The sequence below is a fragment of the Atractosteus spatula genome, chromosome 28 (genome assembly GCF_055471065.1).
Source record: "Atractosteus spatula isolate fAtrSpa1 chromosome 28, fAtrSpa1.hap1, whole genome shotgun sequence".
Classification (NCBI taxonomy): domain Eukaryota; kingdom Metazoa; phylum Chordata; class Actinopteri; order Semionotiformes; family Lepisosteidae; genus Atractosteus; species Atractosteus spatula.
In genome coordinates this window covers 7,441,002-7,467,279 of record NC_142733.1, presented here as the reverse complement: position 1 = coordinate 7,467,279, position 26,278 = coordinate 7,441,002, and the positions used below count along the sequence as shown (strand labels likewise).

Below are 26,278 nucleotides of genomic sequence, written 5' to 3'. Positions count from 1 at the left end.
GTATATTAAGAGTATTTTACCCTCTGGGGCTCTACAAGCATTAAAGTTACCTTCAAATTGACAAACGCAATGGAAACCGTTTACAGAGGAAATGACATTTAATTTATTTCCAAAGAAAGAGAAACATGATTCTCCACCCATAAGACCAAGTTCCAGACGTTTAAGATAGCCTACTTCCATTCCTTCATTTTAGCTGAAAGGCAAAAAGAAAGGAAAATAAAATACAGTTTCGGCTGAGGACATACACCTCCTCCTTGGTGAATTTCCTACACAATATACCTTAAACTGGAAAACTCTTGTCGGAGTTTCTTCCTAGATCCAGCTGAAAAGACGACAAAAGCTTCGTGCACAAACGGTCCCTTTGCCTTGAACGACTTGCTCACAACGCAAGCCACATCGCACACAGACGCCCAGCCCAAATCGCGCTGCGCGGATACAAGCGTGACTACGGCCACGCTGCCTGTGTGTGTGCGCGGCCTGGCTCGCTCAGCCTCAATCTCTCCCGGGTTAAAGGTTCCGGTTGGTCGGGCTCTCCCACCCTGTTTCCGTGATCGCACAACTGACTCCTCCTGCCTCTTGTATTCCGGGCCATGGACGCAACCATAACCGTCCAAAATCATCATTTTTAATAGCGGTAGATCACAGATCAGAAACTGGGGAGGGAGAGAAGCAAGGGCTGGATCTGGATCTGTAAGTACCGGTCAGTAGGAATTGCTTATTATGGTGTTCATAGGCTCTATGCTCAGCGTCCGGTAACACTGAGAATACACTGGAGCCGATGGGGCTGACAATGACTTGATATTTGATGAAAGAAATGAATGGGCTATTTCCCTGCTTGGTCGTTTTAAAACCCCTCATTAGGGCTTAAACTTACTCCCTGCCCTGTTTCGTTTTTCAGTACCCCGCGGTCGCCATCGGCTGTCAATATCTTGAAACGTTTTTTTTTAAAAAAACGATCGCATTTTCAGTGATCTGTTTTAAAAAATATAAATGATGAGAAAATCGACTGATCAGACTCGGCGTAATGATTTAAGTCCTGGATCAAGCGTGAGTCTATACGTTTTTTTTTTTAAAAAAAGCTGGGTCCGATACTTTTGAATTTAATAAGGCAAGGCTCTTTCTATGACACTGTCTTACTGTAGTACAAAGACGGGAATGGTCACGGTTTTATTTTGGCAACATCCAGATCTCCTGTGCAGTTGTGTAACTGCCGGTTCCGTGTTTCTTTCACTTTACATGAATAAAGCTGCTGTGCAAATTTAAAGCATTTTTTAAAACAAATTCGGTGAGAAGTCCACTGCTGCCCCTCTTTAAATGCTGACTGCGGAACAGACCTAAACACAGGCACACCTCTCCCCCCCTCCGAAAAAGTCCAAAAATAGGAGAACCACGTCATTCATTCAGTTAAAAACTGAGATATGTCGCTCCCACCCTCCCCCCATCTCACCTGAAAAGGACTGGAATATCCATTTCCGTCTTTTTGTTCTGAGCCATGTGTTTACGATAGGTCACCTGAAAAGAATCCTAAAAGGAACGAATTAAACGCAATATGTTAAGTTTAGATGGATGCAATCGAAAGAAATCAATACCTGATTAGGAGTGCATTTCTCATTCATTTCTGTAGCTAACCGGGTGGAGTGGCATTTTGTGGACAAATCGTAGCAGATACAGACGGCAAGAAGGTGCTTGATACCTTTGTGTCTGGAGTCATCAGCGTAATAGCTTTTTGGAAGCAGTTATTTCGTAATTAATTAAGCTACTTGATTATTAACGGCGTGGAGTTGCTGGTTATTTTCATTTTTTTAAGAACAAAGTGATTATGAGTGGTCTTTCTTAATTTAAACCTTTTCAATAACTAGATTGAGAGGTCTTCGGCCCCAATCTCAAGCAACACTGCCTTTATGGTTTATGGACTGGTTTAGCGATGTTACATTACACTTTGTGTGTTACTACTGATATGTGGCTCTTTGTGAAGATAAAGGGTTACCTTAATGTCTACCTGCCTGGGTAGAAATAGAGATTGCATCTTTTTTTATTAATGAACATGTATAGAAAATACCTCATATTTTAGACAGATTATGGGCTGTCATAGAGCTTTTACCATCATAACAGACCTGAAAGGCCTTCATTCTAACCTTTATTTTAGACTGTGTTCGGCAACAGAGACAAAGCATTCACTGGATTTTTATTCTGCGCTCAAGGGTTCATCTTAAACTGAGGTCACTGCTGAATTGATTTTGCGATGCTCGGCTATTCCTCCAGTTGATACTGATTAAGGTCACAGGCCAGCTCTGCAGATAGGTTTGATGTGTCACTGGTGGAGGTCCAACACACAAACCCACAGGTTATTAAGACTAATTATTGGAATATTTCCTAAATAACTTTTTTTTTAATGTAGAGACATTCATCTGACATCATCTCAAAGTGATGCACACAGAAAAACAGAGACAGGTTTATAACAGTGAATTCAACAGATTATAAGACAAGGCTGAAGGTGTTGACTGGTGTGGGCTGGGAGATCATTCCAAATGTTTGGAGAAGAACAGAAAGCAAGTCTCCTTGTGCTCAGCGCTTTGTATGGAGAGCTGGAAGAAGGCCAGAGAGTGAAAGGCACAAACGATGTTTAGGTTGTGTAGGGAGTAGGAACCAAACCATTCAAGCCCCTTAAGGTGAGCAGAAGTTTTTTTTTAATTCTGAAATCCACAGGGAGCCAGTGCAGGGAAGCTAAAATGGGTGATATATGCTCCTGCGTTGTAGTTTTGTTTAAAATCTGAGCGCTGGAGTTCTGAATGTGCCGCTGTTTGTTAATAACATGTTTGGGTACACCAGTAAGCACTACATTACAGTAGTCAAGCCTGGAAATGCCCAAAGCATGCATTAGCTTTTCTGCATCAGACCGGGAAAGAGATGTTCTGATACAGACAGTTGCCAGGATGAAAAAAACAATGCACATGTGAGTTTAAAATGTGAAGCTCAGGTCAGAATTACTGCAAGAATCCTCACTTGAGTACTTGGACTGAGTTAGGGAACATCAGGTGTCAAACTAAGATGGACACATTTGCAGAATTGATCAGAAGAGCCAATCAGTATATTAAGTCTTGTGAGATTTCAGATGGGAAATGTTTCAGCATCTAAACAGTGTGACAAAGTGTATAGTACTTGATTAATGTCAGGCTTTCTGTGAACTTGCGTTTGGGTGAAATTGAAATGAATAGAAATGAAAGATGATGCCACACCTACAAATTTCTGACTCAGTGGAGACCTTGATACTAAACAGAATTTGACCAAAGACAGACCCTTGTGTGACACGTGATATGGCCATGTGTTTAGACAAAGAACAACCGATTTGCTTAGATTTTCTATCAGATACGATTTAAACCACACCAAGATAGTTCCTGTAACACCAATGACTCTTCCTAATTTTTTTCCAAACCAAGCTGGATGATCAGCAGTGTCAAAGGAAGCACTTACCTCCAACAGGACAAGAGTGGCTAAAAATCAGTAATTAGCAGATCAGTAACCCATTAAGAGCTGTTTGTATACTAGGCATTATTCTGAAGCTAAATTGAAAAGATGCATACATCTGATTTTAAAATAATTGATCTTGGAACTGAAAAATTGCTGCCAGTTCTAGAACATTTGTCAAAAGTGGTCAGTTAGATATTGGTCAGTAATTACTGGATACTCTGGAGTCTAAATTCGTCTTTGACAGAGGAATGATAACTGAAGATTTAAGGGCTGAATTGTAAAACAATTCAGACAATGGACAGAGAATTTTCAAATTTGAGAAAAGCAGGTCAGTGACAATAGGAACATGGATCATGGCAAGTAAATTAACAGATAGGTCCGTGTCCCTATAGCTACGTTCAAGTTTATACCCAACAGATTTCATAGACCAGGTTGTAGTACCAAGGAGAGTGGCATATAAATCTACCGACTTTCACCCTAAGGTTCCTAAAGAGCTTCATATGTAAGATTTAGCCAACTTAACCCACCATTGAAGTACAGCAGTCAGTTGGGTGAAGCACCAACCCCATTACAAAGAATGTCAGGAGACATGAGACATTTAAGGGAATTAAGGGCTGATTTTACAGCTGTCAGATTTTGCAAGCTCAGAGTGGCCACCAGGGTTAATAACCCTACTCTTGCAAACAGAGTCATGGGATCTTTAACGACTGAGTAGCCAGGACCTCTATTCAACATCTTATTGGAAAGACTGCACCTCTTTAATAGAAATGCACATTGTTCTGATGTCTCTTTGTTCCTGTCATGGGGTTGTGCTGCAGCGGGGTTTAGAAATGATGCCTTATTTAATAAACTAATATGCGTTAAACCCTTTCCAAAAAAATTAATGGGCTCCTATAAGAACAGAGTGCTGATTGTGATGTTAATCCCAGCGGGAACCACTCCTGAATCATGTGGATTTTTGGTTTTATGGCTAAGATGAAGAACCTGTGCAAACTGTAATGTCCCATGATGCCCAGCATTGTTCTTTATTGAGGGTTGAATAACACCAGTCATTCAAAGCAGGGTTATCAGTGTTCTCTCCTTTCCTAGCTGGCTGTGCACTGTGAACAGGATAGTTTTTAATTTTACAATAGCAGAAGAACATTCCTTGGGAGTAGATAAGCTCTTTTAAATGTCTAAGTTATGTGTTGTGTGGCATCTGTGTATTGTCCAATCAGAACTGCTGTGCAAAATTGTAGTAATATGTTCCTGAGAGACATAATCACATGCCATTACTCAGCAGATCAGATTTTCGGAATCCATGGAGCGTCTCAGCATGAATATACCTATGCCAACAGCTGCAGAATCACATGTAACCTGTTTTACTGGAATCTTGTAGCTTCTGAAGATTTGCAGTGTAATATTTTTGTATTTTTAACATAGGTGTTGTTACCAGATTTAACAGCTGCTTCAGTAAAAAGTGGTTCTGTTTTCATTTTTACTTGTAGCACTCTCATTTCTATTAGTACTCAAGGATGAAATGATCATCATTTAATTTTAGACATAACTTTGGCTTCTCTGTGGACTTTTGTCCAGAAATCTGCTGTATTGATCTACTGAAATACTGATTTCGGTTACCATGGCAATCAGAGCTCAACACCTTTGGTTGGTTTGTACCAAGATGCTGTTTTGTACTTTAAAATGGTGTCCTTGTTCTAAACAATCGCTTAAATTCAGTGGACTGATTGAGATTCCTTACTTTCACATTCTCCGATATATTTTGGGATTTGTAGGTTTCTGTTCTGTGCTGAATAAATGCAATGGGAAAATGGTTGTTGCATCTTAAATATATTGCGTCACTATAGTTATCTTGTGTATTCCTGGAGCTGTAATTACATAAAAAAAGAACATGACAGCTCTAAGTAAATAACTGTCTGCACACAACCATGGAATTTTCTGAATTTCCTGAGAACAGAGAGGGAGAGTGAAGTGTACCAGGAGAACTGAAGATCTTGTTAAATAGTGTGCTTTGTGAGTTTCGATTTGAGATGTCAGATTTCTTCAGGAAGCAATAGAGTCAAAGTATTTCCAGGGAATTAAGAGTACAAATGTATGTTTTTTTTGCTTGATTTATTTTCTGGGGAAAAAAAAACATTGCATGAGTCAAACCTTTACAAAGAATCTGTCAAAGAATACTCAGATACTTGGCATTTTTAACCCTTTATGGCCTGATATTTTGTTTTTGTGAAGAAAAAGCAGGACGTACTCATTTATTGTAGACCATCATTCACACCTGGCTCTTTGGGAGACAAACTCCAGTCTATGTCCACTTCAGTTCTGCAGTGTAGTTTCGTTACTTACTGAAAATCTTCCCTCTCCTCCTTTTCAAGCCCAGCTTAATAGTTCATAGACTTTTTTTTCTACTGGTGAGTCTTTCAAGTCCTGACAAACCATCCATCCATTTTTCAGCCACTGTATCCAATTCAGGGTCACAGGGGAGCTGGAATCTATCCCAGCAAGCAACGGACATAAGGTGGGATACACCTTGGACAGGACGCTCGTCCATCGCAGGGAAGACACAGATACAAACACAGAGACTTTACAATACACTAGCCTTATGAGATTTTTGCTGCTGAACTGAAACGCTCACTTTCCAAGTAAGAGGATCAACTAGAAATTCATCACTTTATTCATCGGTTGTGTCCCTCCCTGACTGTCTGTTTCCCCATATTTTGCAGGTTGCCAAGTCTGGTTGAGGCTTGTTGGCCGGTTAATGAATAGAGTAAAGAGGATCAAACTTGAAGACGAAACAGAAGGTAGTTGGAAAAGGTACAATACTTTGTGTCAGGATTCTGAAAGAAGGTGGGAGGGTATCAGTGGAAATTAAGGGAGGGGTTGCTTTAGAAAAGTGCAGCTGTAGATCCATTTTAAAATAAGACTAAGGCGTAATGTAGCAAATGCTTGAGCTTGAGCGATCCCACTCCTCTTGGGATGATATCTATAGACATTTGAATTTTAAGATTGATTCCAGTTTTTCTGCATGCACTGAACATCTTTCAGGAAGAGTGAAAGCAATTGGGCGATTTTGTTCTTTAGTTTGGTTTAAACAGTGAAAGTAGCCCAAATGCCAGCCTCAAAATAATCACAGGCACCTCTGTATAAAACAGCTTAGCGGTGAACGACTGAAGATCTTACTTATGGCAGAAATCTGGATATTTAAGAGTATTGGAAAAGTTAGGAAAGCGAGAGGAAGTCATTCAGTCCTGTGTGTTACCTAGATGATCTAAGGATCTCATGCAGCCATTTCTTGAAAAGTGCCAGGCAATCAGCTTCAAAGACATTGCTGGTTAACTGTGTTCCAGAGTTACACGACCTGTTGGGTAAAGAAATCCATCCCATTCTCCATTTTAAATAATCTTCCAGGTCTTTATGTCCTGAAGAAGTCTGCTAGGCTGATGCTATTGTATCGGGACACCTCGTAGTCTTCTTTGTTCACTGAAAAGCTTCACTGATTTTAGGACTTTCCCTGAGGTCCAGGAGTGTGTCTGGTGATGTGTTTCTGCGCTGATGTCTGTGCTTTTCAAGCTCCCCTGGGCCACGTGAGGAGTGCCGGTCTGCCAACCTCTTGTCTTCTCTGCGCAGTTGTGCAGCAGTCAGGATGACCGCAGTGGACGAGCTCTCGGACAGCACGGAGGTGGTGGAGATGGAGGACGTTCCCTCCCAGTTTTTCGTGGAGAAGCACTCTTGGGACGGCTTGCGGGACATCATCCACAGCAGCCGGAAATACTCGGGCATGATCGTCAACAAGGCGCCGCACGACTTTCAGTTTGTGCAGAAGTATGATGACTTGGGACCCCACTCGCATCGGCTGTACTACCTCGGTAAGCCGCGGGGCGCCCTGGTCCTATCCCAGCTGGCAGTGGGGTCCTGTGGGACTCTTCCTTGATCAGTGATGTTTCCTTAGATCGGCGTTTAGGGACATCTCCAGAAACTCATTACTTGTCCTCTCCTTTCATTCAGGAGTGACCTACAGGACCAGGGAAAATTCGCTGCTCTGCTCTGAAATCTTTATACGTGATCAGCTCATAAAGCCTCTGAGGAGTGCCTTTCTGTGTGAGACTAATCATCTCATGCAATTTGAGATCGAAAACCGTGAAGTGAAACTGAGTGGTTCTGACTGTGTAGATTGCGTGAAATTATTTCGTAATCAGCAGAAGACACACTTCATACTTTACACCAGCTGTATGCAAAGCTGAACATTTTTCAGGAAGCTCACCAAATGTGCAGGAAGTAAGGCTATGATAAAGCAGCACTATGTAGAGATGTTAGGAAGGATCGGAAAGAGGTGGTCAATCAGTGTAATTGTGATGGGCGCAGAAGTTTTGCTCATCCTGCAATAAGAACATTGCTGTTTTCCTAGACTGACCTTCTGTTTACTTGACCCCACATTCATGTGTCATTTCTATTTCCCGTCATCCAGGAATGCCCTATGGGAGCAGGGAAAATTCACTGCTTTACTCCGAAATTCCCAAGAAGATTAGGAAGGAGGCCCTCTTGGTTCTGTCCTGGAAACAGATGCTGGATCATTTTCAGGTACAGTACTTTCTGTCGGACCTCTTTGGGTTTCTGCTCTTTTTCACTAAGGACACCTGAATGATGTCTATCAAAAGACTAAAAAATACACTGTTTTGCTTAATTGTTAAAGAGGGGTACGTAGTGCCATCTTTTACTGTAGACACAGAGTAGACGGAATGTGTTTAGTTTGCAAGTGCCGTACCTGAAAATGCAAATCCCACACCCTATACCTTCAGCCTGCTGAGTCTGACCTTAAATCTGATGTGCTATCGGAAAAACATCAGCCCCTGTAACCAAACACTAACGGACGACTTAAATCCCTTGACTCCCTTACGGGCTGGTTGGGTTTTTATAGTGGTGGTGAAGCAAAGAGCAGTCTTGTGCGATTCGGTATTTCTGAAGAGGATGCAGATGTAGTGTGGGGGTTTTAATTGTCCCGTGTTTTCCTGGTTCTCCGATTTTCCTTATTACTTGACTTCCAAAGACGTGCTGGCTGTGACAGTCGGTGTCTGGAGGTTGTCGGTGTGCGGCACAGCGAGCAGACTCCTCGTCCGGGGTGCAATCTCAGTGTGCTCCCATGACAGGCTCCGGTTTGCCATGATGCTTACCAGGAACGAGCAGCTCTCAGATAAAGGATGGATGATTTGAATCACTTTTCCGCTCTGCTAAAAATAAGGGACAATGATACTTTTATCTTCTTATTTTAATTTTGGAGTACTGAAATGGCTGTGTATAATTATCATTCTGAAAAATCTTTTTCTAAAAGCTCTTTAAATTTACTGGTTGATTAAATAGATTGTACAGTTGAGTTTTTGGTGTCTCCATCTCTGTTGCCTTTTATTAGTAGTGTACTACAGTACTCCCTTATGTGCTGATTTCTTTAAGCAGTGCAACTTAGAAAGATTACAGTAAAAAAAATACAATGTACTATAAATACATTTTAGAACTATCTATGTGCAGTACATGTAGGAATATATGCAGCGTATTGCAGGAGTTCCAACAGTGCAGGAAAGGAGACAATAATAGGAGGTCAGTACATGCACTCCTACACACCCTGTGCACTGTACAGTGGTGAGTAGGTGTGATGCACAGGCAGATCGTGATCTCATGTGGAGGCCCGATGGTGAGATTGAAGGAAGCATCAGGTGATCAGAGAGATGATGGAGATCTGCTTGCTGGCTCTGCCTCAGGGGACCATGGGATAGATGGAAGAGGGCACAGGAGTTTGAAGAGCTGGTGGGGGGGAGTATGTGGGAGGTGTGACCATTAGCCAGCAGAGGACAGAAGAGGGCATGCAGGAGGGAGCAGAGTCCCAAAGAGAGCACTGAGTCATATTTGGGGGTCCTTTGACCGCACATGAGAGGTGAGAGGAAGCCAGTGGAGTTGACAAAGCAGGGGAGTCACTTGAGAGGAGTGAGGCAGAGACCTTGTGAGATGGGGAATTTTGAAAAAGCAGAAGAGGGTAAAAATGCAGAAGTAAATAAACTTGTTTGGCTTTGTGTGCAATAGCCTAGACTGCACAGAACTAGGCCCTGGCCTGTCTGTCCCATCAATCATGAAGAAGGTTTTGATTCAGGAGGTGTTCCTCAGAAGGAAGGGTCTGGGACTGTCCAAGGGTACATCCAGATGGGAAGAAATGAAGGCGGCCAAAGTTAAAAACATTAATCCCCAGGCTGACTTGGGCTGGAGTGAGCACTGGCATTCCAAGAACACATAATTAGCTTAGAAACAACCCAGCGCCCCAGTATAGTGATGAGGACACTATTCTGTAAAAAAGGCACTGTCCTTTGGATGAGACATAAAACCAAGGAACTGACTCTCTATAGTCTTTAGAAATTCCAGAGTGTTCTTTGAAAAGAGTAGGGATGTTAACCCTGGTGTCCTGGCCAAATTTTCCCCTAGTCTATTAATCATGGCCTCCTAATAAACCCCATCTCTGAATTGGCTTTATTACTCTGTTCTCCTCCCCGCTGAGAGCCGATGTTGGCTGCCATCAAACATTGTTGCTGGTGGAGCGGAGCGGAGTGGAGTGTCCGCAATATCAGTGTAAGGAATTATTAATTACTGATTAAAACGCAGACGGTTGCATTAATGAGCACTTCCTTTTTTACATTATCTCGGTTTCTTTCTGAGTTCTCAAATCCTGTACGTAGCGTAGCGCTTTCTACGCTGCTGGGTTTCCAGTTTGAGCCACTGGGGAAAACTGCAGGTGTCTTCCTCGGGTGCTGTTTCGGGTCGGTATGTACTGTTCGTGCCAGAGCAGAAGCAAGTTTTTGAGCGCTGAACTGCTGCCTGTAAAATGAAACGTTAGCAATGCTTTGCCCTTTCTAAGGCGACCCTGAAAGGTATGCAAAGCAGGACCGTGACCGTGGCCCTGGTGCGCGGTGTGTAAGCAGCGGGCTTTGTCTTCGGCTAGGCCACGCCTCACCATGGCGTCTACTCCCGAGAGGAGGAGCTTCTGCGCGAGAGAAAGCGGCTGGGAGTCTTTGGAATCACCTCCTACGACTACCACGCCCAGAGCGGCCTCTTCCTGTTCCAGGCCAGCAACAGCCTCTTCTACTGCCGGGATGGAGGGCACAATGGTTTCATCGTGAGTCTGCTGCACCGCCACCGTCACAGCGCCACCTGCTGGTCGGACCCTTCCAGTCCTCCAAGCCAAACCTTAGCACAGATGTAGCTGTAGCATTTTTACATGTTTTTCTTTGTCAATCTGACTCTTTGTGATTTAGTATTTTCGCTTCTAAAATTAGATGTTTAGCTATTTTTGGTTTATTTTTTCTCTGTTTGGACAATTAAGGACCATTTCCTTTTACGTTTACAGCACGTTTTTCAAGCCCTTCTAATGCAGGGTGCCCCATGTTTCAAGGTCTCATGCTGTAGGGTCTTGTGGGCTGTTTTAGCAGGTCTCTCCAATGAAGCCGGTGGAAATCAAGACGCAGTGCTCAGGGACTCGGATGGACCCCAAGATCTGCCCGGGGGACCCCAGCTTCATTGCTTTCATCAACAACAACGACGTGTGGGTGGCCAACATCGAGACCGGGGAAGAGAAAAGACTGACCTTCTGTCATAAAGGTCAGAGCGCTCTGGGTTTGTGTGGGTGTGTCATCATTCGGGGGGGGACTGTAGCAGTAGTCTTTCCTCTGCTCGTCAACCCTGTGCATTGTCTTCACACCCTCACAGCGTCCTGCCCCACTTCATTACAGCTTCTCTCTCTCACCTAGAGCCAGGAAAATTGCCGGTTGTCCAAGTTTTGTTCAACATGGGGAGTAGACAGGCTTATTGTCCTTCAGCAAAACCAAAACCATTTTCTGCAAATTTGGCATAACCGTTGATCTCTCTGAACCCTGTAAAACTCCTCCATTACCACCACTAAATCAGCAATAGTACTTTTTCTCAGTCAACCTTCTGCTTGTTGTGTTTTCACATGAGTCCACCCACTGTACCGAATGCACTAGAAGGTGGTGATCACAATGGGAAGGGTGGTAAATAATAATAATAATTAATTGCTTACACTTATATAGCGCTTTTCTGGACACTCCTCTCAAAGTGCTTTACATGTAATGGGGACTCCCCTCCATCACCACCAATGTACAGCCCCCACCTGGATGATGTGATGGCAGCCATAGTGCACCAGTACACTCACCACACATCAGCTATCAACGGGGAGGAGAACAGAGTGATGAAGCCAGTTCAGAGATGGGGATTAATAGGAGGCCATGATTGATAAGGACCATATGGGAAATTTGGCCAGGACACTGGGGTAACACCCCTACTCTTTTCGAGAAACACCCTGGGATTTTTAATGACCACAGAGAGTCAGGATTCTCATCTGAAGGACGGCGCCTTTTTACAGTATAGTGTCCTTGTCACCATACTGGGGCATTAGGACCCACACAGACTGTAGGGTGAGTGCCCCCTTGTGGCCCCAGTAATACTTCTTCCAGCAGCAACCTTAGTTTTTCCCAGGAGGTCTCCCATCCAGGCTCACTCCTGCTGAGCTAAGGTGATTTGCCAGTTGTGAGTTGCAGGATGATATGGCTGCTGGCCATATCACTGTAATAACCATCCTGTTTCTGTGCTCTCCAGATACAGCGCATTCTGAGTGGTCATCTCCATCATAAACGTCTGTCAAGCTGATTACATGGATAATATTGTAAAACGCACTCTGTACTGGAAGACTAGGAAAACTGAACTGCAGTGTTCACTAGTATACACCCTGTCTCAATGCTCTCCTGTCTCAGTATAAGCTGAGTCGTCCTGGGTACCAGGGTTCTGGTAGAGTTGGAAGGATTTAGGAAATGTTCTGTCTGAAACCTAACCATGGTGTGTTCTGTCTGGTAGCATGACTTTAAATTAATTAAATCTAGAGCTGGCCTTTTCTCAAAGTTCCTATTATAAATAGAACATTGTTATGGACAGTGCATGAGTAATCCATCACTGCCACTTCCTGTGTTTCTGTGTTAGTGAAGGATGCAGAGTTAAAAAGGAGAAATTATTAGAGAGAAGCCGGCAAAGCACAGACCTAGCCATTGAAAACTGTTTTTTTTGCATCTTCTTAAATCAAGTTGTTGTTATTTTGGGTTTTGTTTCCCAGTTGGATCACCTTAATTTGGTTTCTGCATATTTCCCTCCCACTTGCTGAGGAAAAATAGAGGGATGTTTCTTGAAAAATTAGAAGAACATATTAGAAAAATATCCGCTATAGTGTCCATACAGGCGTGGGGCATCACTTTGTTTATTGTTAGTTGTTTATTTTTATTGAGTATGGTTTACTGTACTATTTAAATTATTCGTATACTTCATTTTTATTATTAATAGTATTAAACCATACTGTGTGTTGTGTACTTCTCTTCTGTCTCCTGCAGGCATCAATAACGTAAAGGATGACCCCAAATCTGCAGGAGTGGCCACGTTCGTCATCCAGGAGGAGTTTGACCGCTTCACAGGCTACTGGTGGTCCCCAGCTGCCCCAGAAGGTAAGACACCCCGAGAATTCGGCAGGCAGGAATGAATCCTGCACTGGCCCGGCACTGGCAACGTGGCTCGGGTCAGAACATAAACTGTTTAAACTGCTGCATTGGTCCAAAAACCACTCTCTGTGGATTAGGTTAGGGGCGCTACGTCATTGCTACTCTGGTCCCTTATCATCGAAATCTCCTAATTTCTTTCCCTCCTGTAATGTACTGGTGTACAGGAAACCCATTTACAGGGCAGTTTCAGGAAAAGCTGGCTGAGCAGTGCTTAGAAAATGGATAAAACTGGTGACATTTTACTGCAAGGCTAATGCGGCACTGTGTGGAGCAACGACCTGCTCTTTTCTGTAGTCCGTCTTCATGATTGGAGCGAGAGAGAGAGGCAGAAAGCAAGGAGAAGATAAAATACAAGCACTCAGCAGCTGCAGAGTTCAAAGAAAGCTTCTTTGCCTCAAGAAGTGATTATCTTGTGCTTTATTCTTTATTTTGTTTTGTTCGTACTTTATTGTAGTTATGTTGATACAGTATTTTTTTTAATTCACGAAAAAGAAACAAACACAAAATACAAGTAGATCATTTTCAGAATTACTTTTTTATACAATTTCTATCTGTCTGCTTTGTCTTTGTTACTTTCACATTACCGAGAGAGTGTCTCTACATATCTTTCCCATTTTGAACATCATTTTACCAATCCATGACGTTAGTGCTTCTTTTTAGCTAATTATTTTGGGTGGTTCAAAGGAAGTTGAAGCAAGGAGAAACAGGTTTTTTAATGTATTAGAACAGGAGTCTGTATAACAAAAAGTATGCACCTTTGTCCCATGTCTGTATGCTTCCCTGAGGGTGTCATGATCACCCTCTCTCAAAGATCAAACTGTAACCTGAACAAACGTAATGCTTTTTTTATGGAACTAGGGTATGTGACTTCATACATATTAATGTACATATAAGTGTGCAGTCCAGGAAAACAAGGAAGGAAGGAAGAACTGTCTGAGTTGCCTACAGTTAAAGAGAGTTCATTAGCTGATGACTTCATCCTTGTTAATATACAAAATATAATTTTAGCATAAGTCGGCAGTTAAAAGAATTGAACTTGGTGTTGCCCGACATCTGAGTGTTCGTTACTCTTCATGTTATGTTCCAAATAACGTTAAATTCATATATCTTATCCTGCAGCCAGTCAAGAGATGCATGCTCAGTCAGTCTGGGCCTCGGTTTAGTACTACTGTAAGTGGTGGATGGAAACATTGGTAATACTGGCAGGATGAATGAATGGATGTCCAATTTAGAGAACAACTAAAGAGAGGGGGACACACTGTCGGGAGAGTGGATGACTGCACAGGTTTCTATTTCAAATCCGCCAGACGTGCATCCTGTCTTTATATCACTAACAACAGAGGTCTGGGTGATGGCTGTGAGGCAGAAGAAGTGCAGGCCTGACGCTCCCCTTGTCTCTCTCTTTGGCAGACTCGGACGGGGGGAAGACTCTCCACTTGCTCTACGAGGAAGTGGATGAGTCCGAGGTGGAGATCATCCATGTGCCCTCACCCGCGCTGGAGGAACGCAAGGCCGACGCGTACAGGTACCCCAGAACAGGTGAGCCCGCACCCCGCTTTGCATCCTGGGGAAATCTGAGACTCCCCTGAAGGAGATAAGTCGCAGAAGAACCAACTGGGACTGCAGATTTCTCCATGATAGAGGAAAAATGGCCAGTGGTCTAAGTATTGTTTAAAAGGGCATTAGACATGTAGTGTCTTCATCAATACTCAAACAATTTTCTGCAAATTCAGTATTGTACACCTCCTCCATCCCCACCAATAAAGCAGCAATAATACTTTTTCTCAATCAACCTTCTGCCTGTTTCCACGCGTGACTCAACCCACACGACCCACAGTACCGAATGTACGACAAAGTGGTGCTCACAATGCGAAGGGTGATCGGTAATAACCATCCTGTTTCAATGCTCTCCAGTCTAGATTATATTCTGAGTGCTCAGATCTTGTCATCGTAGACTTCTATCAAGACGGTTGCATGGATAATATTGTCATACTCTGTACTGGGGTCTGAGCCTTATCTGGATGACTAAGAAAAATGGTGGTGTCTTGTCATTTCTTTTTATGTCATGTGCCTAAGGTTTTCGTATTTATGCATTTAATTTCAGCAGTAAGTCTAGGGTTTTCCATCACTTCGTGGACAGTGGGGCTGATTTTGCATTCCAGTCACTGCGGATTGACACCCTGGTTTCATATTTATTAAGGGGACTAGTAGGGATCAGTGCTGAAGAATTATGGCATCGTTGACTGTTTGACCTAGTTTCTAAAACTCTTGTGGCTCAGTTCTATGCCTCTTATTAGATCTGGTTTGATTGATCCTCTGGTGTTATCTGTGCTTGACTTGTCTGTCTTGCTGACCTGTATTGGGTGCTAAAAGGCCTTTTGTTTCTTTCCAGGGAGCAAAAACCCCAAAATCTCTCTCAAACTCGCAGAGATCAAGACCGACCACCTTGGGAGGGTAAAATCTTGCAGATTATCTTCTATATATTAATTGCTCAGCAGATGCACACATTTATAATTATACAGTTTTTGCTGAATAATTTTTTTCCCCACACAGAAATGTCATTGGCTTGAGCACATGGCAATTAATATTCGAAACCAAACCCACTTCAGTGTTTAACCTGAGTCTGCCTGGAAGTGCACAGTGGCCTTATCCTGGCTGGAGCTGAGGATGGTGACAAACAAAGCTCTTACTCAGCCTTTCCCAGACGTCCTCTGTTCTTGTTTATGTCCTTTTAAAATTGAAAAGCTCAGCTTGCATCAGACTCCATTCCCAGATGATCAGTCTTAACAGTGCGGCCTCTGTGTCGCTCTGTCACGCAACACTTTGGTTTCTCCACGTATGTGAACAAGATTATTCATTTTCTGTTTTTCTCATATGCAACTATTCCCCAATTCCACAACACAGCAGCACAGCAAAGCAGTTAATGTCTAAAACTGTGCCGCTGTGCTGTGGCACTCCTCTTCAGACGTGGTGCTGTAAAGGAACAGTCAGGACCTGTCAGAAATAGTCAAAAATGAATGGGTAATGTGCAATCATACAGGTGCCCAGTCATGGGTACTTACGATGTACAACTTGAAGGAGGGATAATTTAATATTGCAAAGTACAGTTAAGATCAGTGCACATACAGGGGTAGGTAGTCTGTAGTGGGGAATAAAACTGAAGCACAACAGGTAGGAGGAGCTACAGTGTCCAAATGCAGGCAGGCCACCCTTCGTGCAGTTGTATTGAAAGAAGGACTGAAAACGGGGAGCTCCTGCAACACGAATAAATACACTGTTCTTGGAATAGATTTCCGACAGCTGTACTGGTGTGCTGAACTGGGGCATTGTGCTGCTTATCCAGTTGCTGATCTTCAGTGTGCGATCACCCTTGTGCAGTGCACTGGGGGGGCTGAGGATCATGGGTAATCGGCTGTAACGTGCCGTTACAGATCGTGAGCACACAGGACAAGGAGCTGGTTCTGCCTTTCACAGTGCTGTTCCCTGGAGTCGAGTACATAGCCCGGGCTGGCTGGACAAGAGATGGCAAATAGTAAGTCCTGTTCCTTTCTGGGGAAAAAAAAGATATTTTGGTATTTTGGGCAGTTTGGCCTGCATCTGTTGGGAATTCTGGCAGAATGCTGGTGTTTCTACTATGAGCAAGTGGATAAAATGAACACTTGTGCTGCTTTAGATAGGCTGGGGCTCTGCCCGATTTCCATATCCACACAGATCGCAGATCAGTCTGTCCCTGACCTTCTCCCCCCAGCGCCTGGGCTGTGTTCCTGGACCGGAGTCAGCAGAGGCTCCAGCTGGTCCTGCTGCCCACTGCCCTCTTTATTCCCGTCTCCGAGGACGAGGCGCAGCGGCGGGAGAGCGTGGAGGCCGTCTCCGAGAACGTCCACCCCTTCGTGATCTACGAGGAAGTCACCGACATCTGGATCAACGTGAGTCTGTGGGGGGCTGAGCAACTGGAGTCACCAGGGCAGGCCCTCCCTTCGTGGGCCAGACTGAAAATCAGCTGGGATGGAGAGTGTAGGAGCCTGTGCACAGCTACGGCCAAGCCACTGAGCCTTATTAGATCTTACCTCTGTTTGTCAAGTCTGGCTCTGTAACTGTTAAATGTTTGATTGCAGCCCCATCCAAAAAGGGTGATATATCATCATGTCTCAGGGTGCAGTTTCTTATTGACCCATTATTTTGAATACCCGAAGAAGGCACCACAGCCAAAACGTTGTTTCTTTTCTTTACCTTTCAGCATGGATTGAACCTTTACCCATTCCATTATTCTGCATGATTTACAAGTGCACTATTGAAATATTCCTCTTTTTCTCTCTGGGTATTTCATTTATCGTGCCTTACTAAGTGAAAAAACGAAATGCACCTATAAACGGGACCGCCACACATCAGATTTCATGCTTGCTGTAATCGTTCTGATGGTTTTTCTGTATTCTTCAAGTGTGTTTTGCTCAATTTATGTTTGGAACAGCCGATAGTGGTTTAAGACAGACCTGGGTTGCCGTCTTAGAATATCTTTTAGAGCCTTTAAGGAAGTCCCATTCAGACATTTGTTTCTTTTTTCAAAATCTGCAGGTTCATGACATCTTCTACCCTTTTCTGCAAACAAAGGACGACGAGATCACGTTTATATGGGTTAACGAATCCAAAACGGGATTCTGCCATCTGTACAAAATTACATCAATATTGCAGCCCGGGTGCTACCAGTGGTCACGAGACTACAGCCATACTGAAGGTAGGGTGGATTTTCGAGTCTGCATTGGGGGTCTCCTAGTTTAGAGGCTTGGAAGTCGACAGCTGTTCCTCTCGTTTGATCCAGTTCAGTTTTTGGACCGAGCTGGATGTAAGAAAAGAAGAGGCGATTTGGCTGTTCTTGCACATACTATTGCTGATAGCCTCTTGATCGTAGAGTCTTAAACACACGTCTTGTAGCATCACAGGGAACTGGTTTCTGCAGACAGCCTTGGTAATTTGCACTGTATTCTACCACAAATTATGTAACGAAGAGTCTCCTGTCCTCAATCACAAAAGTGCTTAAACTTCTCATCTCCTTCCAGTTCTTAGTGTGGCACTCATCAGATCTCATCAGACCGTTTTTGTTTGGACCAACAGAACTGATAATCTGGGATGAGGGTCTCTTCAGCACTGAAGCGTATTGTTTCCAGTGGTACTCAGGGTTAAATTATGAAGAGATCTGTGGAGTGCTTTGCTAAAAATTCAAATTCACTACATTAATCGGAGTCATTACTTTGCATTTTACAAAGGAAGGTTAACACCAGTGACGACACACGGCATTCCTTGTTTTTGTACCACAGGAGACTTTAAGTGCCCAATTAAGGAGGAAGTTGCGCTAACGAGTGGGGAGTGGGAAGTCCTGGCCAGACATGGTTCAAAGGTAAAAAGATCATCAAAGTTAATATCTTTTACAGTCTCTTCCCATGTTTGCAGTTCAGGGTGTTTTATTATTCAAATACCTGTTCCTATCCAGTGTAAGTGTTTGTGGTTTTGTTGACTCAGATCTGTGTAACAGTTTCCAGTACTGCTTTTTGTGAAACCATGAGGGGTTCGTAGTAAAGTAAGAAAGGTTTGTGGGCAAGTGCAATCAGTGTTTATGTGCAGAAATGAATTTTAATGTGCAGTGGGCTTTGGGTGATTGTGAAGGGAGTAAACCTACAGATTCTGTAAGTCGTGTGGATTCCTGTAGGTGTGGTGTGCAATGATGATGTATGACCATGTCTTTTATGTCATGTCACATTTATTTTTAATGTCATGTTTATTTGTACTGTTCTACGTTTTTGTACTCTGGGTTTGCGTCCAAAAACATAGCTGTTTGGATGCTAAAACACATTTCTGAGAAATTGGGCCGGAACGTAGGAAGATCGTGTCATAGAGTAAGACTCTGCCCTTGTCGCGCAGATCTGGGTCAACGAAAGCACGAAGCTGGTGTATTTCCAGGCCACCAAGGATACCCCGCTAGAACATCACCTCTATGTCGTCAGCCATGATTCTCCAGGCGAGATAGTCAGGCTCACCAAGCCTGGCTTCTCCCACAGCTGCTCCATGAGTCAGGTATGGCATTGGTAACTGTCACGCTGGGGCACGGTGCTTTCTCAGCACGGGTAAGGTTTAGGTTTAGGTGAATAAACTGGAATTACTATTGTCTGCTTTCGGATATGGATTGTGTGGTTGAATTTGTAATCATCTCGGGGGAAAAAGAGCCTGTTCTTGTGGCGTTGCTAGGTTTGTTTTATTTGTATGAGTTCATGATTAAACGGCGTAATTGCTATCATTTGTACTTCTCTAATTCTTTTCCTTCACCGATATGAAAGCTTTTTTTGTGCTGCAATGTGAATAGGTGGATGATGTATATTATTAGATATACATGGGATGTGTGTACTTTTTCCAGCAAAACAATCTCTTTCACATGACTCAGTGCATGTATTACATATTCAAAGTGGCTTTTTTGGAAGCTGTAATTGCACAAGGGTGTGTACAAGGAGGCAATTTCTTTGTATGGCAAATAATGATTGACGCCTATGTCATCCTTATAGTTCACTCTGAACAAACAGAATCTGCAGTATGTGTGTTTAGAGGCTGATTTCTTTAAACATGCGTTCTTTGTCCTAGTGACCTTATCCTTTCTTCTCTGCCATGCAGAACTTTGACATGTTCGTCAGCCACTACAGTAACGTCAGCACGCCGCCCTGCGTTCACGTGTACAAGCTGGTTGGCTCCGACAGTGACGCCCTGCACAAGGAACCTGAATTCTGGGCCAGCATGATGGAGGCCACAGGTATGGTGATAGTCTGAAGACCGTCGCCTGCTGAACATCCTACTGAACATACCATGTTTAGTAAACATACCATGCTGATGAATTGAGTGGAACCTTTAGAACAACATACCATCAAATTGCAGCTGGGGAAGTCATTTTGCAGTGCGCAGTGCTCTAAAACCCATTGATGAGACACAGAAAACTGAACCGGAGCAGCAGAGATATGCTTTTACTCAGCTTTGAGATACCTGTTCATGAAATCATAGGATAGTAAAAATCCCAGTAAGTACTAAATACAAAACAATTATGTAGCACAATGGGAAGAGGGTTTTCAGCTTTTAGGACAAATGACGGGCATATAATATGGTTTTGTTTGTTTTAGGTTGTCCATCGGATTATATTCCTCCTGAAATTTTTGACTTCCCGGGAAAATCGGGGTTCCAGCTGTACGGGATGGTGTACAAACCCCACAACCTGCAACCTGGCAGAAAGCATCCCACCATCCTCTTTGTGTATGGGGGTCCCCAGGTTTGTTGCCTTGCCCATAGCTGCTCAAAGCCTCAATCACTGCAACCTAAAATGACCACTCTTGTTAAGCCCAACCAATTTTATTTTGTGTTATCAAAGAGTAGCCACTGTATAGAAAAAAGGGCGTTATAGTGTTCTGCCATTTCAAAACAAGCTTCACCCAAAATCTGCTTTTAAAAAATTGCCTCTTTTCCTGATAGCTGATGCAAACGTGCTGATGTGTTAAGGAGTGCTCCATTTCGGGCTAAGTGTTTTGTAAGTGTGTCAGCAATGCTTTTCCCAATATTGTCTGTACTCTGTGGTGACTTCTGCTTGTTTGTGCGTGCGCAGGTCCAGCTCGTGAACAATTCTTTTAAAGGGGTGAAGTACCTGCGCCTCAACACCCTGGCCTCTCTGGGCTACGCAGTGGTGGTCATCGACGGACGGGGCTCCTGTCAGAGGGGCCTCAAGTTTGAAGGGGCTCTCAAAAACAAAATGGCAAGTCTGTAGCAAGTGATTTTTTTTCCCATTTGGCCACGGGTTTTGTTTTTCTTCCGGTCCAACAGAGGTGTGAGTGAGATGGACAAACGTGGACCCGTTGGTTTGTCAGGACTTCTGTTTAGTCAGCTTAACGATGACATGTGATGTGTTAACGAGGCCAAGCTCCTGATATGAGTAGGCTCTCTGTGTGGGTTTCAAAGGTGGGTTATTTATAGAGGAGTGAACTAGCTTTTCTTTTTTCTGCAAAACCCTTCAGGCTGCTCTCCAAACGTTCACACTCTCCAGCTTTTACTTCACAAGAGCTTTCTGTTTTGAAGTCTTCTGTTTCCTGCTTCCTCCTCCAAGCTGCGCTCTTGGTAGGAGGTAAACTTCTGCGTTTGTAGGACCTTTTAGTTTTCGGCTTCAATATTTTCAATCCCGGGACTGTTTCCAGATCGTGTTGCTCACTAAATCCAGAGCCCGTTTAACATGCAATTCAGTCCGGCCAGTTGCCAATTGTGATGTTTTTGTGTTTACCAGCAGAAAAACAAAATGTGACAGGCAAATATGCTTTTCCACGGAGCGCTTGGAGACATACAACACAAGTGTGCAGTGTTTCAAATGATGTTACAAGTGTCATACCTAATAACCCCTTATACTAAGCTCAGAGAGCAGGGAAGACCTTTTCATGAACTGACATCTGGATGAGATTGAGTGACCGCTAATTACCAATTAAAGGAGGGTGGGCAGTTAGAATTCTGCTAGCAGCCCATGCAGAATTTCAGCTGTGCGGAGGTCTGAGCTGGCTGACACTTTTGTCCATCTCCTTGCTAGGGCCAGGTGGAGATCGAGGACCAGGTGGAAGGGCTCCAGTATGTGGCCGAGAAGTTCAACTTTGTGGACCTGAGTCGTGTGGCCATCCATGGTTGGTCGTACGGTGGCTTCCTGTCGCTCATGGGCCTCATTCATAGGCCCAACATCTTCAAGGTGAGCGGGGGGGGGGGGGGGTTTGAGGTTAGAAAGTAGTGAATTCCAGGACAGCCTCTACACCATGTGATCAGAGAGGAAGTGAAGATATACCTGTAGTAACTGCTGTTGGCCACAAGGTGTCACATTTGTCTCATACTGGGTACAAATAAATGGTTAGTGGATTTTTTGTTTAGGTATGACTGTGTCAGTCATAACACAAGTTTTACGTATAACATGAACTTATTGCTGGCAATACAAAAACCTAGAAATTAATAATAATCAGCACTATCTTCCAAATGTCTGAGTCCAGGTCCCAGGGGAGACTTGTATGTGGTAACAGATTGGAGGATCAGTAAGCTGAGATTCAATAAGGGGCTTTTTACCTGGATTTACTGCAGCTGTGGAAAAACGTACAGAAGAAGAAGTCCTATAAAAACGTTTTACAGGGCACTTGTGCACAGCTGTTATTTATATAATGATACTGTAAAACTATTGACTGACTAGAACACCAGGGGAAGCAGACACCACACAATGTGGACAGTACGTTACCAACATAATAAATAATGACAACAGGAACAATAAATATGTTGTGGGGCAATTTATGTGTAGAAGTGAGAAAACAACATGGCAGACCATGCAAAAAGTGCATAGTGCAGATGTGTCTGAGGCTTTGCAGATGCCTGTTAGGATGCCTACTATAGTAGAGTAGAAGGTGTTCTTGAGTCCAGTGCTCAGTGCTTTAATAGTGCAGTGCCACTTGCCAGAGCACAGGGGGGAGAACAGTTTGTGGCTGGGATGGTTGGGATCCTGAATGATGGAGGGGGCTTTATTGCGACAGCAGGTGGTGTGAATCTCACTAATTGATGGGAAATCACATCCTATAATCCTCTGCGCTGCTGCCACAGCCCTTTGTAGCGCTTCTTTGTCATACCTTGTAGTAGTGCTGTACCACACAGTGATGCCATCGGTGAGGACAGTTTTCTATGGTGCTGCGGGAAAAGTTCATGAGGAGCTTCTTCCCCAAACTGCAGAAAGTGCAGACGCTGTTGTGTCTTTTTCAGACTGGCTGCAGTGTTGTGAGACCTGCGCATGTGTTGCCTTGTGTTGCCATGTAAATGCTGCTCAGTAATGCCCCCCCTGTGCCCAGGTGGCCATCGCCGGCGCCCCCGTGACGGTGTGGATGGCGTACGACACGGGCTACACCGAGCGCTACATGGACGTGCCTGAGAATAACCAGCAGGGCTACGAGGCGGGGTCGGTGGCGCTGCACGTGGACAAGCTGCCCAATGAGTGAGTGAGGGCCTCCCGCTGGCAGGGTAGGACTTGTCCATCCGCTCGGGCTGGGAGGGACACAGGGGTGACCTCTTCGAGCCCTTCCCACTTTTACACACGGCCAGCAGTCTGCACAGAGGAAGCAGGGTAAAGACCCCGCGTACCATGAGTGAGAGTCCGCGTGTCTTCCTTGGCAGGAGTATTGAAGGTACGGAGGTCCGAGCAGGGAGCTGCATCGGCGTGTGTTGGCTGTAAAGGAAAGAGTCACGTGCGGAAAAGAAAGCTACATTTGAAGAAGGCTTGACAGACGGAATTTTGTGTTGATCGTTCGAATTCTAAGCATGGAATTAACCTTACCTTCAGGGAACATGAAAAGGACCTTGTTATGAAGTTTTACTTTATGCAGCTTGAAAAACCAGTACAGTGAGTGGCTTGAGGCCGCATTTTCCCAGTCATGTCATCTTCATGGGTACCCCCTTTGACACCCCTGTTTTAGGTTTGGTCCCTCTGCTCTTCTTTGCTGTGGAACAGGGGAGCACTTAGTCGAATTGTAAATCGGAACTGAAAATCCTGCTCACAGTGACTGTGTCAGTGTGAAATAAATTAAGCAATTTCAAACCAGCTGTTGATTTATCACACACCTTTTTAAGTTTCTTACAGTAATGCATTTATTGCACTTTTCATGATTAGTCACAAAGTGCAGCACAATACAGTTGAATGAATATACACAATCCAACTAATGAACAAAATACAGAATAAAATCAAGCAACATCATGTGCAAACCAACAAGCTAAACTCATGTATTACATTATTAATATTCATCCTGTACCACAAAGTACTATGAAGCCATGTAGACTTATTTCAAAAGATCTTTTTTACATTGAGTCCAATTTTACTGATGAAGAGCCTTTCGATTTGTTGAGTTTTAGGGGTGTAGTGGTATGTTTTGACTAGTTTGTAATTAACTTTCCTTTCTAATTCCCCTGGCAGGCCCAATCGCTTACTGATCCTACACGGATTTCTTGACGAGAATGTGCACTTTTTCCACACCAACTTCCTGGTGTCCCAACTGATCCGTGCTGGAAAGCCATATCAACTGCAGGTCAGGAAGCACATCCTTTCCTTTCTTTCCTGCTTTTAGGTTTTGCTGCTCATCATGACTCCTCAGAAATTACGAGTGTAGAAAATGACATACATTCACTTCTACATGGGCCTACATGTTTTCCCAATGCACTGAATTGACTGTGACCGGATTATATAGCACCTTTCATCACAAAGGATCCCAGAGTGCTTTACATTTAGGAGGAGATTTGCTTTATTCACTGAAGTGCAGCCCCACCTGGGCGAGACACAGCAGCCAGTCTGTACCAGCGGCTCCTCTGTACTGCAGATCAGATGGAAGAGTGAGAAACTGCTTCACCAGTTGCATCGAGGAGGAAGCCAGGTTGTGCTAAACCAGAGAGTTTTTTAACCCAGACACTGGGGTTAATATCCCTACTCTTACGCTCAGTGCTGTGAGATCATGAGGCGGGTAATTCTCGTGTTCAGGTTGGTTACCCTCTTACATGACTACTCCTCCCCATACTGGGAATTTCCGGGCTTGAATGTGGTCTGATCCTGCTGGGTCTCCCGTGGCCCAAGACAAATGGGGTGGGGTCTCACCTGACGGTTCTGGCCTGGCTGTCCTTCCTTTTTCAAGTGACCGAGTGCCAAGAGAGCCTTCATTTTCAAATGGGGCGCTTTTGGGGTCACTCAACTCTCTGGTCCCTGATACCCATCCAAAAAAATGAATGAAGCTGGCTCGTTCCAACTTTTTTCTAATTTTCTAGGAGGGGTGTGGGAGGCATCTAGCCATAGCAGCTAAGCTATACGTGCCCACTTTTTTTTTTAAAAAGGAAGTTGGTAAAACGAGCAGAGCCTTCTGACGTCTTGCTGTCCTTTACTTTCACGCAGATCTATCCCAACGAGCGACACAGCATCCGATGCCCAGAATCAGGCGAGCACTACGAGATCATGCTGCTGCACTTTCTACAGCAATACCTCTGAGAGCGGACTCTGTTGGGGCTGGTACCTCCTCATCCTGCAATTCACCCATCACGCCTCACACCCCCCCTTACACAACCCCCCCCCCCCCCCCCCGCCCCAAGGTGTGAGAAATCCTCTCCGAGAGGGTGTACCCCACTTCGCGGCCTGTCTTTCCTCATCCTGGAGGACAGCGGGAGTTGTTTGGGGTTTTTTTTTGAAGCAATCCAAATGGGAACAGGAGGCCACACACCCCCCCCGCCCCCGCCCCCCCACCCCGACTTCGGGAGAAAAAAAAAGAACAAAAATTGCCGCGCTGTAAAAGAAAATACACTTCCGAATGGAATCGATAGCTTGCAAGTAACTTATAATTATTTTATTTTGGTGTTGTGCCACATCCAACTCTTTTCAGAATTTTTTTAAAATCCCAACAGGGATGGAGGTGATAATTTTGCCAAATTTCCTCCCCCCCCCCTCTCAGTCCAGTCAGTGGCTTACAGCTGTCGCCTACTAAAATGATTTTGCCTCACACACCCCCTCAAACTGACATTCACGTCCTCCATTGTTGTTTTCCTCCGTACATGCGTCTCATTTTAATTTTTTTTTATTTTTCGTTTGGATTTTTATTTTGAAACCTGCAGCAAACCATCAAGGACAGGCAAGGTCTCGCCCCCCGCAATCTGAACTTTGCGCCTGGAAAAAGTGTGCAAAGAGGGGGGCGGAGCCATCCACTACTACCTGCACCCAGTATTTTAAGTGTGTATTATTAAAGAAAATATTTTTATGGATTCTTATTCTTTTATAATGAGTGTAAAGTGTAGTAACTCATTAAAATATTACGATCTCTCAGTGTCGTCTTCTCCCTTTCGCCTGCTTGAAACCACTTTTGGCTCCTGCGTGTGCCGAGTCCAGCACTCGTGCTGGTGTGTGTGTTTGCATACCCCGTCTTCTGCAGAGAAAACCTTCAGACTTGAACATACAGCTCCGCAGTTCAATGGGCGTTTGTTGGTTTGTTTGGAGATCAGGATTCCTCGTCTGAAACACTATCGTGGCATGGAAAGAATTGTTCAGACAGGCAGATCCTGATCCCTACTTTAGAATCCCTGCCGAGGTCGGCACTTGTACACCTTGGGATTCCCCCTCATTGGGAATCCTGAACTGGAATCGCCTCTCCCTGCTTGAGGCTTGGCACTTAGTTTCAGGGCTC

At 44.1% G+C, this 26,278-nt stretch overlaps 1 protein-coding gene across 6 annotated transcripts; it reads left to right on the top strand.

The window, feature by feature from the left end:
* The first annotated feature begins 526 nt into the window (after positions 1–526).
* Positions 527–25,920, top strand: dpp9 (dipeptidyl peptidase 9). 6 transcript variants are annotated; one of them, XM_088907672.1, is made up of 21 exons: positions 527–690; positions 6,186–6,263; positions 7,090–7,328; positions 7,928–8,040; positions 10,439–10,612; positions 10,926–11,094; positions 12,888–12,998; positions 14,463–14,591; positions 15,445–15,506; positions 16,484–16,584; positions 16,801–16,978; positions 17,625–17,784; positions 18,365–18,444; positions 18,966–19,118; positions 19,707–19,842; positions 20,204–20,349; positions 20,680–20,826; positions 21,643–21,795; positions 22,925–23,067; positions 24,040–24,151; positions 25,003–25,920. In XM_088907672.1, the coding sequence occupies exons 3-21, from the start codon at positions 7,106–7,108 to the stop codon at positions 25,093–25,095; spliced, it is 2,583 nt and encodes an 860-aa protein (XP_088763798.1). In that variant the 5' UTR covers positions 527–690; positions 6,186–6,263; positions 7,090–7,105; the 3' UTR covers positions 25,096–25,920. The 6 variants fall into 6 exon arrangements, with proteins under 6 accessions (XP_088763798.1, XP_088763795.1, XP_088763793.1 ...); XM_088907669.1 differs by having other exon boundaries at positions 6,186–6,276; XM_088907667.1 differs by having other exon boundaries at positions 553–690; positions 6,186–6,276; positions 10,923–11,094.
* Positions 25,921–26,278: the final 358 nt, after the last annotated feature.

Bases quoted from the DNA above. Each gene is read 5' to 3' on its own strand.
- dpp9 (XM_088907667.1), top strand. From the start codon at position 6,221: ATGAATAGAGTAAAGAGGATCAAACTTGAAGACGAAACAGAAGGTAGT. The intron at 12,999-14,462 runs GTAAGACACCCC...TCTCTTTGGCAG, and splicing joins GTCCCCAGCTGCCCCAGAAG to ACTCGGACGGGGGGAAGACT. The intron at 24,152-25,002 runs GTCAGGAAGCAC...ACTTTCACGCAG, and splicing joins GAAAGCCATATCAACTGCAG to ATCTATCCCAACGAGCGACA.